This window comes from Takifugu rubripes, chromosome 16, assembly GCF_901000725.2.
Source record: "Takifugu rubripes chromosome 16, fTakRub1.2, whole genome shotgun sequence".
NCBI classification, from domain to species: Eukaryota; Metazoa; Chordata; class Actinopteri; order Tetraodontiformes; family Tetraodontidae; genus Takifugu; species Takifugu rubripes.
Window position 1 is genome coordinate 11,117,003 of NC_042300.1, and position 10,906 is coordinate 11,127,908.

General features: G+C 42.9%; 4 protein-coding genes across 5 annotated transcripts; 2 read left to right on the top strand and 2 right to left on the bottom strand.

The window, feature by feature from the left end:
- Positions 1-108: 108 nt before the first annotated feature.
- On the bottom strand, positions 109-1,695 carry grcc10 (gene rich cluster, C10 gene). The gene is made up of 4 exons (XM_003971813.3): positions 1,556-1,695; positions 1,081-1,134; positions 724-900; positions 109-562 (listed from the first exon to the last, which is right to left on the bottom strand). Exons 2-4 carry the CDS (start codon positions 1,130-1,132, stop codon positions 423-425), a joined length of 369 nt encoding a protein of 122 aa, XP_003971862.1. The 5' UTR covers positions 1,133-1,134; positions 1,556-1,695; the 3' UTR covers positions 109-422.
- A 162-nt stretch (positions 1,696-1,857) lies between these two features.
- saysd1 (SAYSVFN motif domain containing 1) lies at positions 1,858-3,400 on the top strand. Its single transcript, XM_003971843.3, has 2 exons — positions 1,858-2,087; positions 2,630-3,400. Exons 1-2 carry the CDS (start codon positions 1,896-1,898, stop codon positions 2,951-2,953), a joined length of 516 nt encoding a protein of 171 aa, XP_003971892.1. The 5' UTR covers positions 1,858-1,895; the 3' UTR covers positions 2,954-3,400.
- Positions 3,401-3,769: 369 nt separating this feature from the next.
- bpnt1 (bisphosphate nucleotidase 1) lies at positions 3,770-6,778 on the top strand. Of its 2 annotated transcripts, none has more exons than XM_029849757.1 (9): positions 3,770-3,988; positions 4,169-4,309; positions 4,398-4,502; positions 4,594-4,701; positions 4,802-4,850; positions 5,648-5,739; positions 5,798-5,995; positions 6,071-6,176; positions 6,253-6,778. In XM_029849757.1, the coding sequence occupies exons 2-9, from the start codon at positions 4,190-4,192 to the stop codon at positions 6,402-6,404; spliced, it is 930 nt and encodes a 309-aa protein (XP_029705617.1). In that variant the 5' UTR covers positions 3,770-3,988; positions 4,169-4,189; the 3' UTR covers positions 6,405-6,778. The 2 variants fall into 2 exon arrangements, with proteins under 2 accessions (XP_029705617.1, XP_011610515.2); XM_011612213.2 differs by having other exon boundaries at positions 3,771-3,988; positions 4,166-4,309.
- A 328-nt stretch (positions 6,779-7,106) lies between these two features.
- Positions 7,107-9,766, bottom strand: rsph3 (radial spoke head 3). Its single transcript, XM_011612251.2, has 8 exons — positions 9,437-9,766; positions 8,957-9,038; positions 8,745-8,883; positions 8,510-8,655; positions 8,084-8,287; positions 7,809-7,971; positions 7,627-7,713; positions 7,107-7,345 (listed from the first exon to the last, which is right to left on the bottom strand). Exons 1-8 carry the CDS (start codon positions 9,544-9,546, stop codon positions 7,260-7,262), a joined length of 1,017 nt encoding a protein of 338 aa, XP_011610553.2. The 5' UTR covers positions 9,547-9,766; the 3' UTR covers positions 7,107-7,259.
- Positions 9,767-10,906: the final 1,140 nt, after the last annotated feature.

Sequence of the window (10,906 nt, forward strand, 5' to 3'; positions counted from 1 at the left end):
AAGTACTTTTAAATTGTGGTAACCATTTTAGTTTGATACAGTCCTGGCTTTGAAGCAATATTAATATATATTAAAGTATCCCTCTTCCCCCCAATTAACAGGACTGACTCACAAAAACAATAATTTAATATAACAAATGGCTTTTGATACACGAATAAAAATGTGAATTTAAATAAAATTGGATTAAAGGAAATGTCCCATGAGAGAATTGTTATGTGGCAAATAAACAGTTTAATTACACTATGCAAAGACGAACAGAACTGAGAATAAATCTACACAAAGTAAATGCAGTTTTGTTAAAAAGATGGAATGCAGAGTTTGAAACTCACTTTATCAACATTCCTTAGAATAATGATGGAGAGTTACATGAAAATCTAAAGCGATGGATAAAAGCAACCTTGAGTGACCAAGAAAGGTCATTTCTATGAAGCAGGAATGGCCCCTCCTATAGGCGGCGTGGAGAGTGGGGGCAAGAGGAGCGACTTCAGTTTTGCCGACATGGCTGCTATTTCTGGGTCCTGGGTTTCATACATCTTTACCAATCTGGCAAACTTTAAGACCCCTAGAAGAGAAGCACAGACCCTTCTAAAGAACATAATCTAAACAGCTTTGAAACACACACACAAATGTCCTTTGTGAGCAACATACGTGCATGTATTTAAATAGAGCTTCAAGGCGTTTCCAAAGTAAAGATTATATTAGAAACTGGTGTATTATGCTCACCCTCTCCTTCATTGTTAAAGCCGTAGGATTTGATGACCTCTTGCTGGATCTGGGTGGCCACGGGCAGCACCAGCTGCAGCATCTTTCCCATGTCATTACAGGCACTCTCTCGAGCCTCCTCCATCCTCGCAGCATTGTCTGGCACTGAAAAGGCCTGGATCACCTCACTTAACACCACTGTAGAGGAAACAAAAGGAAAAGCACAGCTTTACTCATTAGGTTTTGACAACTTTTTAACATATGCACTTATTGGATTGCGTAATGTGCCTTCCAAAAGGCATAAGCATGTACAGAAAGATGACCACAAATGCAGACATATTTGCCTGCATGGTTCATAAAAGAAAAGTTGTTTCTCACCTCTGGTTTGCTCTACGGTGAGGGTGGGCTGTTGTGCTGGAGCTGAGGCCATGTCTGTAAAAAAAAACAGACACCCATTTTCTACTACAATTCGAGTCATTTACATTCGGGATATTATCAATGATATCAGCCACTTTCGTTACGGTCCTTCATGTAGGATTGTTGGGTTATAGCATAGTAAAATAAGCATCATTGCCTTGTTGCACAATATTTTTGTCTTAGATTTGATGAAACAACGTAGTATGACAGTGAACAAAGGCAACTTTAATGATATATTCCATCGTTTACAGACTTTGCTCCATCGTTTCCTGATGCTTTTTGGTAACCATCATTGTTTACTATCCGTTGCCCTCAACATTAAACTACACAGCCGTCCCCAGATATTCATCGACAAACAATAACATTGGTTAAATAAAAGGTTAAAAGCGGAGTTGATCAAAAAAGGAGAAACAAATGTAAATGTTGAATAACTCACCACTGATGGAATGAAACTAGCTTTTAACAAAGCTGATACTGTCCCCGTCAAACGTCACGTTTTACGACATTGCAATGTTTTACGACAGCACGGCCTTCTTTCAGGTAGACTCCTGTGTAAACACTTGTCTTAAGCTTAAAAAACAGTGATCCGCACTATAAAATATGACAAAAAGTGCAAGTTAAATCGAATTTTAGTTAATATGAAATAGTTGCACGTCGTACGAGGCGTCCCCGAACTAAAGCCTTTCGTGTACAATTTGAGAGTAAGGTCTGATTGTACAAAACGACTGTTTCGCCCGCAAAGCTGATAAATTTAGGGCGAATTCACGCATTGATCGATGGAACAAAAGCTGGCAGAGTTCAGGGCCCGACGACAGGCTGAAAATGCTGTGAAAAATGAAACGTTTGCCGCTTCGCTGAACCCGGAAGAAACAGTAGACACTCAGCCTGAGAGCACATCTGCAAGTGAGGGTGAAGGTAGCAGAGGGACGGTGGGGGGCACCAGGGGCCCGGGCCAGACACCAGCAAAGGTGAGCCAAGACTGGACTTGTGACCCCTTGTTGTGACCTCTGGGTTTTTATATTACGTGGTAGATGTACCGCCAGATAACAGAAAGTAAAATATTGTATTTGTCAGACACTGATTTGAGTATCTTCTGATCTGCAGGAGCTTATCTTCTTTACCACTCTTAGACTAATACAGTATGATATGGACTGGCGAATCATATTTATAGATTGCCTTTCTTTTTTTAATCTAATAACGTTTAAAATTTTAAGCTTGGCCTCTAAAATCCCCCTATTACTCTTTAATATTTGAAGGCAGATTAGCTTCCCAAAAGTGATAGGATGTATCTAGTTCTAGTATTTATTTGCAGATTATTATTTGCAGTGTTTAATGCTGATTATCTCATTATATTTCTATATGATTCCTCGTATGTTGCCTCCCTGAATATATATTTTTTATTCTTGATAATCTTGTGGGAACCATGTTTTCTTCCCCGACTTACTGAAAGAATGTACATGAGATGTTTAAATATATGGCTCTATTTAACCTCCTGCTCTCTTTCCTGCAGGACCGTAGTGACTGGTTCCTCGACAGTGCTCTGGGGAGATGGCTGACTACCAGAAAGTCCGTCCTCTCAAACCTGACTTTGCTCAAATGTCTGCTGTGGCTGGTGTTGCTCGGTCTCTTTGTTGAACTGGAGTTCGGTCTGCCATTCTTTGTCGTCTCTCTGTTCTACTGGCTTTACGAAGGGCTTCGCAGCCCGGCTGCCCGACAGCCTGGGGAGCTGAGCGCATACTCGGTCTTCAATCCCGACTGTCAGCCTCTGCTGGGCTCTCTGACTGCAGAACAGCTGGAAGGGGAGATGGGTTACCGACCTCTGGCCAACAGATGAAGACTTTGTGAAGTCATTTTTAATAACATAATACTATAATAAGGTCGGGTGATGACAAATATTGACTATGTGGGGAGTCCCCATGCCTGTGAAGTCAAAATAGGTGAACCTGTCTTTAAATTAAAATGATTGTTTAAGTTAATAATATCCTCCTATTGTGTGTTCAAAGGGCTCTATCGTTTGCATATTAAACCAGTTTTCTTTTTTTTTTCCTTTTTGGAGGTGGGTTGCACAAACACAAGCACTTTAACTAACCCAAAAGAAAAAAAGGGGACATGTTAAGATGAAACACAGTAATACATAAAGTAATTGTCATAACAACTTTGAAATTGGTTGTGTTTTTTCTTAAGTCTCCCTGCTTCAATGACAATGTCTGTACACTTGCAGAATTTATATTTTGCTTCTGCCGAACAACGTTGTAGGAATAAACTAATACAAAATATAAAAGCGAAATTTCTGTCTTCTCCCTTACAAATGATAAAGCTTAGACTTTCTGTCTTCAACTATATAGACGCAGGATACTATGTAGTTACGGCTTACACGCTTTCACTCCAGAGAGTGTATCTTAGAGACAAAGCGAGAGAATTTCCTCCTTGTACTTCCGGGTTTGTTTTAAACCCAGTCTAATGTTTCTTTGTTTAGTTATAACTAGGAACATTGAGATTTTGATGTATAATTCACAATTTTTAACTGTAAATAATGGTTGTTTATGCCTTTAGTATTGAGAAAAGGAACACAATAATCACTCCACATGTATTTAATCGCTTGTTTGACAGTAGCAGATATCCGTCTTGAACCATCTTGTTTTAAGGTCAAAGGTTTTTCCGCACTTCCTGCTTCTTCAACCGGTCGATACTCAGTCTGTTGCAAACCGTTTTTATCGTCTGGTTAATTTTTCTTGCTCAGTAAGTTTTTGCCAAATGTCAACACCCGTACCAGCTAGTTAATATTTCGGTTTGGATTTGCTAACCACCCGGTGCACCCGCAACAGGAGAAAAACAAGTCCTATTTTGCAGAGGTTGTCTCAATTCTCAGGTAATAAAAGTTGTTTGTAGTAGCAATAATTGTTGGGTAATGTTGATCCAGTTAATTATTTTTTATACTAATATGTATCTAGCAAATACTTCTAACGTATAAGTCTTTAGATCCCTTTTCCGAAAAATTGTTGTTTTTTTTGTTTTGTTTTTCTAATCCAAAACTAATTCCATCCAGCAGGTCCAGCTCTGTGCTTCAGAAATGTCTTCAAGTCCAGCTGTGGTCATGCGGCTTCTGGCCTCTGCCTACACGGTAGCAGGGAAGGCTGGGGCAATAGTGAGGAAGGTCCTTCACACCGGAGAACTGGGAATTGTAGAAAAGGTAAAACGCTCTTTGGGTTTCAATGACGTTTGCCTGATGTGCAGAGTTTAATAAGAGAACTGACAACGGAGTCTTGCATTTTGGACAGACTGGAGCTAATGATCTGCAGACCCTAGCAGACAGGCTGGCACAGCAGAGTATCTGTACTTCACTGGCCCAACAATTCCCCAAAATCACCATCATTGGAGAGGAGGTGAGCTTCTCATGAGTCCTGTTTCGCTTAGTGCTAAAGTTACCACCATGAAGCAGTTTTAAGATGATTCCCATTGATTTAATGTTCTCAGGAGCTTCCATCTGAGGAGATAAGCAACGATCTCATTGAGAACGGCCACTTGGAAGAGATCCTCCACACAACGTGTCCAAAAGAATACAGAGAACTCAAAGAGGAGGAAGTGAGCTAGCTTTTGTTCCTACCGCTGCTATTTTGCGCTGCATTAGTGGATTGCAGTTTGTTCCCTTTTAATTTGGCATACATTTCTTTCTCAAATGCAGCTGGTCGTGTGGGTCGATCCCCTGGATGGTACAAAGGAATACACCGAAGGTGAGCACATCTATCTTTAGAATGGATCTGCCTCTGCATATGTGTGTAAAGGTGGAAGGTGTGCGTTACAGACTGGATGCATTGTACCGAGTTATGCAGCTCTTTGTCACAGTGACTCCCTGAACAAATGCACATATCACTGAAGCGACTCGCTCAGACCTTCCATTAAGAGCCTCGTTGTAGCTTTGCTGCACATTGCAGCAGCACACTCAGATTACCAATGTTCAGCGTTTTGGGTGAGAAATGGCGAGTTAGCTGCGTGTGATGTAGAACAGTAGTTCTCATAAATGTGACCACATCAGTGTAAATGTGACCGTATCACAAGTATCACCTGTATTTCTTTTCCCGTCTTTTTTTTTTTCATTTCTGTGCTTCCTGGTGCACCAATAATGAGCCGATGTTTGAAGAAAACCGGTGAAAGCGGCTCGTTTTATTCTGCTCAGGGCTGGCTGTGAACTGCCTCATCATGCGTGCCACTTTGTCTTGTTGCCTTCTGCCTTTCATCATCTTTTACATTTCCTTCTCTGTGAATCTGTGTTTCTGCCCCTCCCCCAACTGACCTCAGGGTCAAGGCATCTCCGTGCCCCCTCTCGAGCCCAGACCCCACACAAAGGCTCGGACGCCGCTCAGCCTCTCTGCACATTCCTCAGTATGAAATCGCCTGCAGGGAACGTTCCTTATTTTATTTGATTTTTTTTTTTTTCCGGCATGTCTGCATGTCGACACCCGTATCAGAAACATTTGACCATTAATTTCAGTAGCAGTCAAACCGTCCCCCCACTGTTTTCTCTCATCAGGCCTCCTGGATAATGTGACCGTCCTCATTGGTATTGCTCACGGAGGCAAAGCCATCGCAGGCGTCATCAACCAGCCTTTCTACAACTATCAGGTATGTGAATCAGTCCGAGGACCCGTGAAACCCCCGATAACCCTGAATGTCCGCTCAGCTCGGCGCAGGAGCAGATTTGGGGAGGACCATATGGGGAATGTCGGGATTGGGAGCCTTTGGATTTCAGCTGCAGGAAGCTCCGGGTGACAGGCGCGTCATCACCACCACACGTTCCCACAGCAGCAAGGTGGTAACGGATTGCGTGGAGGCCATGGAGCCTCATGAGGTCATCAGGGTGGGAGGTGCTGGAAACAAGGTGAGCTGGATATTCAGCGTTCATTCTGTACAGCCCGGAAAATGCAGCCCAACGTATCACAACATGTCCGTGCAGGTCATCCAGCTTGTGGAAGGACGAGCGTCGGCTTACGTCTTCGCCAGTCCAGGCTGTAAGAAGTGGGACACCTGCGCTCCTGAGGCCATCCTGACTGCTGTGGGAGGTGCAGACCCTCGTTCCGCCATTATGGATCTAAGCCATGCTTTTCTTTGAGTGAACCGTTCCTTTTTATTGTGCAGGTAAGCTGACTGACATGCACGGAAACGCCTACCGCTACGATGCTAACGTGAAGCACATGAACTCTGCGGGGGTCCTCGCAACTCTCCGCAACCACGAGTACTACATCAGCCGAGTGCCACAGTCAGTGCTGCAGGCCCTCAAGTCCGACTGATGTCGGCCTGACAGGTCCAACATCCAACGTCCACGCCCACGTTGTCAGAAAGTAGAATAAGGACTTTTTACAACTTTGCCAAATACCTCGCTCACAACGCAACTGTCATTGCGCAACTTAGTTATGGGGAATGTCAAATTCATTAAGAATCGCCATGGCAACATGCATTCTAACTGGGGAAACTGCTCAGTTTTCCCCTGACCACTTACAAATTCAGCTTGAATCTTAATCCAACAAATCTTTAAGCAACAGAGTCGCGGGTCCCACCTGGTGAGCAGTTTTCAGCTTTAACAGTTATCTGATTTACCGTGTTTGGACCTTTTCACTCAATTATGTTGTAGCTCGTTTTTGATTAAAGTTTGTTACCCTCCTGTTGATGGAATCTGCATCATCCATCCATCCATCCATCCTCTACCGCTTATCCGGGGTCGGGTCGCGGGGGCAGCAGCCTACGAAAAGAAGCCCAGACTTCCCTCTCCCCATCATCTGCATCATCCATCTTTTAAATTCTCTATATTAAAAGTGAAAGGTTCTAAAATTCTAAATATATAAACTGCAGGTTCTGCACCCTTTAACGAGCAATTTGATTATTAATTTTAAGCCTCAAGTCTTAAATATAATGTAATAAAATAATATATTTGTGATATGTGACAAAGTTTTATGACTACCGATGAGCTACTATAAATAAACATGGCTTTGTACTTGCAAATGATCTTTCATATTTAATATGACAGGAACTATAACTGATTGAATTATCATACATTAACGACAGCCGCTATATGTACCACCAGCCGGTATACCAGTAACACTGAGAGAATAACATGCATTTAATAGATATAACAAATTAGAATAAGGTCATGGGGCCTCTGATGCTTCAGTTGTCTGTGCCTCCAACTCTTTAAACCTCCCTGATCTCTTCTGGGCAACATCAAAGATGATACCTGAAACAGAATCAGAAAACTTCAGTCCAACTTCTTCGTTAAGAGGTTGAATGTTTAAGGAACGGCCACTAGATGGCGCTTTAGCAGTGTTCCACACTATACCGACCATACTGAAACAATAACCTTTGTTGATACACCTGGTTTCGTTGCATAGTCCCCCATCTGTTATCGTGCGTTATTGTAATTTTTGAAATCTAAAACTACTGAGTACAGTTTTTCAGGGGTACACTCTTCTCGCTGCATCTTAATGGAGTCAAATGTAAGAATATGTTGCGTCTTACTGTCCAACAGCTGTCGTGCAGCATTTCTCTTCTCCAAACAGTTGTCCACCTCAGACATCAGCCACGGCAAGAAGCTGCTCTCGATATCTGGAGATCAGAAGAACGAGACAAAAAACGAGGGGCCAGATTGATATCAAACTGTGGGAACGACACCTTTGCTGCCCGGAAATACGGGGGCTGACCTCTTTCAACGGGATCGTGGAAGTAGCCGTTGGTTCTCAGGGAGGTCAGGACTGATGGTAGGAGGCCAGACAGGTATTGTTGGGCGTAGGCTCTTGCAGCGATCTTCTGCACAGTCTCTCCCTCTTTCTTCAACACCTCCCTCTGTTGAGCAATCCTGTGCTCCTGATAGCAACCATGGAAAGTGAGTGCATTTAAATCTAACAATAGGGTGAAACTGCTGGGTGTCATTTCATGCACACTGATTATTCAAATATATTTTTTATAATGGCCCTACTTTTTCCTCCCTCCGGCGCCTTTCATGCTCTTGCAGCCGCTGCACTTCCGCCAGTTGATAATTTCGAAGCTCTTCAAAGGCTTGCTGTTGATCTTTCAAAGTGGCCAGTTCCTCTTCTTCCATCACTTCCTTTAAAGACTGCTCTATTACCTTTCCCACCAGGACCTCCAACAAGGGCTGCACCTCCCTGTCAAAGTCAAACAACTGCAGAAAAGAAAAAAAATATACATAATGAGGGGTAGAAACGCTGCTTGCTTTGAAACTTCTCATGTAACGCTATTAAAACCTGTGAAGAGTTCATTTCAACTGCACAGTTCCAGGCCCTGAGTGGCGGATGAAAGGGTGCGCTATTGCTCTACATGGCCTTATTTTAGACACTAGCATCTTTCACAAGAGTGGCCAGAGCTCCTGCGTCAGATCACCTACCTCTCCCTCCTCTACCTGGGTTCCAACATCTTTGCCAGTCTTGGCAGGGATGAAGAGTGGGGTTGCTGGTTTGTCCAGGAAAGCGTCAGTTTGACAGTCCATGTCCGAGGACGCGATGACGTCGCTCAGTTCCTCCAGATAAAGCTCTGAAAACCAATAGATCACTACCGGCTGTTTGTGAATCTGACGCACCACTGGTGTGGATGGTGCGAGGCTGCCCACATCCATGTGTTACCTGTCTGGACATCAATGTGTGTTCGACCCTGTACGGCCTCGGGGGTCAGAGACCGGACGTGCTCCCTGGCTTGTTTGTGAAAGGCTCTCCGCTTGTTGCCGGGGTGTTTGTCCATCTCTGCAGGAGCGGACTTGTCTCTCTTCAAGGATCAACGACAGAGTGGTTAAAAACAACAAGCTACCATCCAAATGGAACAGTTAATGCGTACGTACTGTTGGAATGATATTCTGGGCATAAGTGTTTCCCCTAACAACACGACGATCGTACATTATGTTTCCATAAAGAAATGGTGTCCTAAAGTCAAAGAACACACAGGAATTCAAATAACAGCAGAATTAGACAAGTTTGGGACATTCTAGCATCCAGCATAAAGACGAACAGTTGATGTTCATTGCTTCATTTACTTTATAAATGTCGCATTTCAGAGCAAAAATCTGCCATCTAGTTATGTATCCACATAAGCTAAAGGTTACATACATACATGTTAAAGTTACATACTTTATACGGTGAAATAGTATTATTATTATTACATTTACATGGCGTCTCAGCATTGGCGGAATTATCGAAATATACATTTTCTTTAAGAAAAGAAGCACGCTGCAGTTCTTATTTGCAACAAGAAGTCACCGTAGAAAATTGGAATCATTGATTTTAGTGTTTTACAATCATTTATGCTAGATAAACGAATGTACTGTTCAGCCGGAGGTTTTCGGTATTTGGATCGAATCTCAACGGGTCTGGGCCGGCTGGAGAAGGTGTAGCTCCCATGCTGGTCCTTCTGGTTGTATGGAACAAATGCCATCTGTCCAAATCGGCCCGGATGATCCAAATAACTTTCAAACGCTACCGAAGCGATTCAGAGAAAAGGGGAGAAAATAACGTTGTTGTAGCAACCGTTGCCAGGAAGTAGCGTAGCGACAGTTAAGTAATTTCCTAAAATATACCCCTCAAAAATACTAATATTTTACTCCAGCTCTTTCTATTGAAAAATTCTACGGCTTCTCCAAATGTGTTACTACTATTACTTGTTCCACTCCTGTTATTACTGCGACTACAACGATGTTGTTACTGCTGTAGTAGTTCTGTCACAATCACGCCTGCATAAATGTGTAAAAGTCGAAATTCTGTCTAATCAACTGTAACATTATTCGTTATTATTATCATTATTATACATTTGATATGATTAACCCTCTTTTTGTGAGAAAAAGATAATGGATATTGTGTCAAATATACACCTCACTTAGTAAATATTAGGAGGAAATGGTGTGTTACATGTGTTCCTCTTTATGTTTGTAGTTGTGCTTCCACTAATCACACTATGGGTTGATGAAGTGTAAGATGGCCTTCTTCCATGAGTGTTGACCCTCAGCCATCAGATTACATAATCATGCTTTCATTGTTAGTTTTCAGTGCGCTGAATCATTACATTCTTTCCAAATGTCCAGGATTAAGAGACTAACTGGGACATTTCTAATCATTTTAATTGACTTTGATGGGCAGGGATGGAATAATCACCTTTGTATTGCTAAGTTTATAGTAAACAGTGGGACAGGTCAGTATGATTCCCACAGTAGCTTTTGTCTGACTATGGGTGTGCAACGTTTACTAAGTACGTTTATAAGAATAAACTGCTCATGGCTGAGACGAAAGAAAATTGGTTTTGTAACCAGAGGTTTGTCGGTTTAAATCCTTGGGTGGGTCATGGGCCTAGCACCCAATCCCCATTGTTCCCCAGACGCAGCAAAGTGCTCCTTTGTGTTGTCTACTGGTGTATAAAAAAGGGTTATACGGAACAACTACTCACGCACACATGCTGGTTTATTCAACCCCCCACCCCACATTATTGCACATCAAGTACATCACGGCAGGTTTCTGTAGTAATTTATAATCCATCGTAGCGCCGGGTAGGGAACCAGATCGTCGGGGGAAACGGACTTGTTGCAGGTGAAGCAAGTGTTATCCCCTGATTTTAACAGGAGCATCCTGGCGCAGCCGTCGCAGAAGCTGTTCCCACAGCAGGGGGTCACCGTGGCGTCGACCATCAGGTCCTTGCAGATGGGGCACAGGAGGCTCTCCCCAGTGACGTGCCTGTGTTTAAAAACTGCTTTCTTCTTGCCCTCTGCTTTCACAAGTAATAGTTGTTTGTTCTTTGCTCCCTTTGG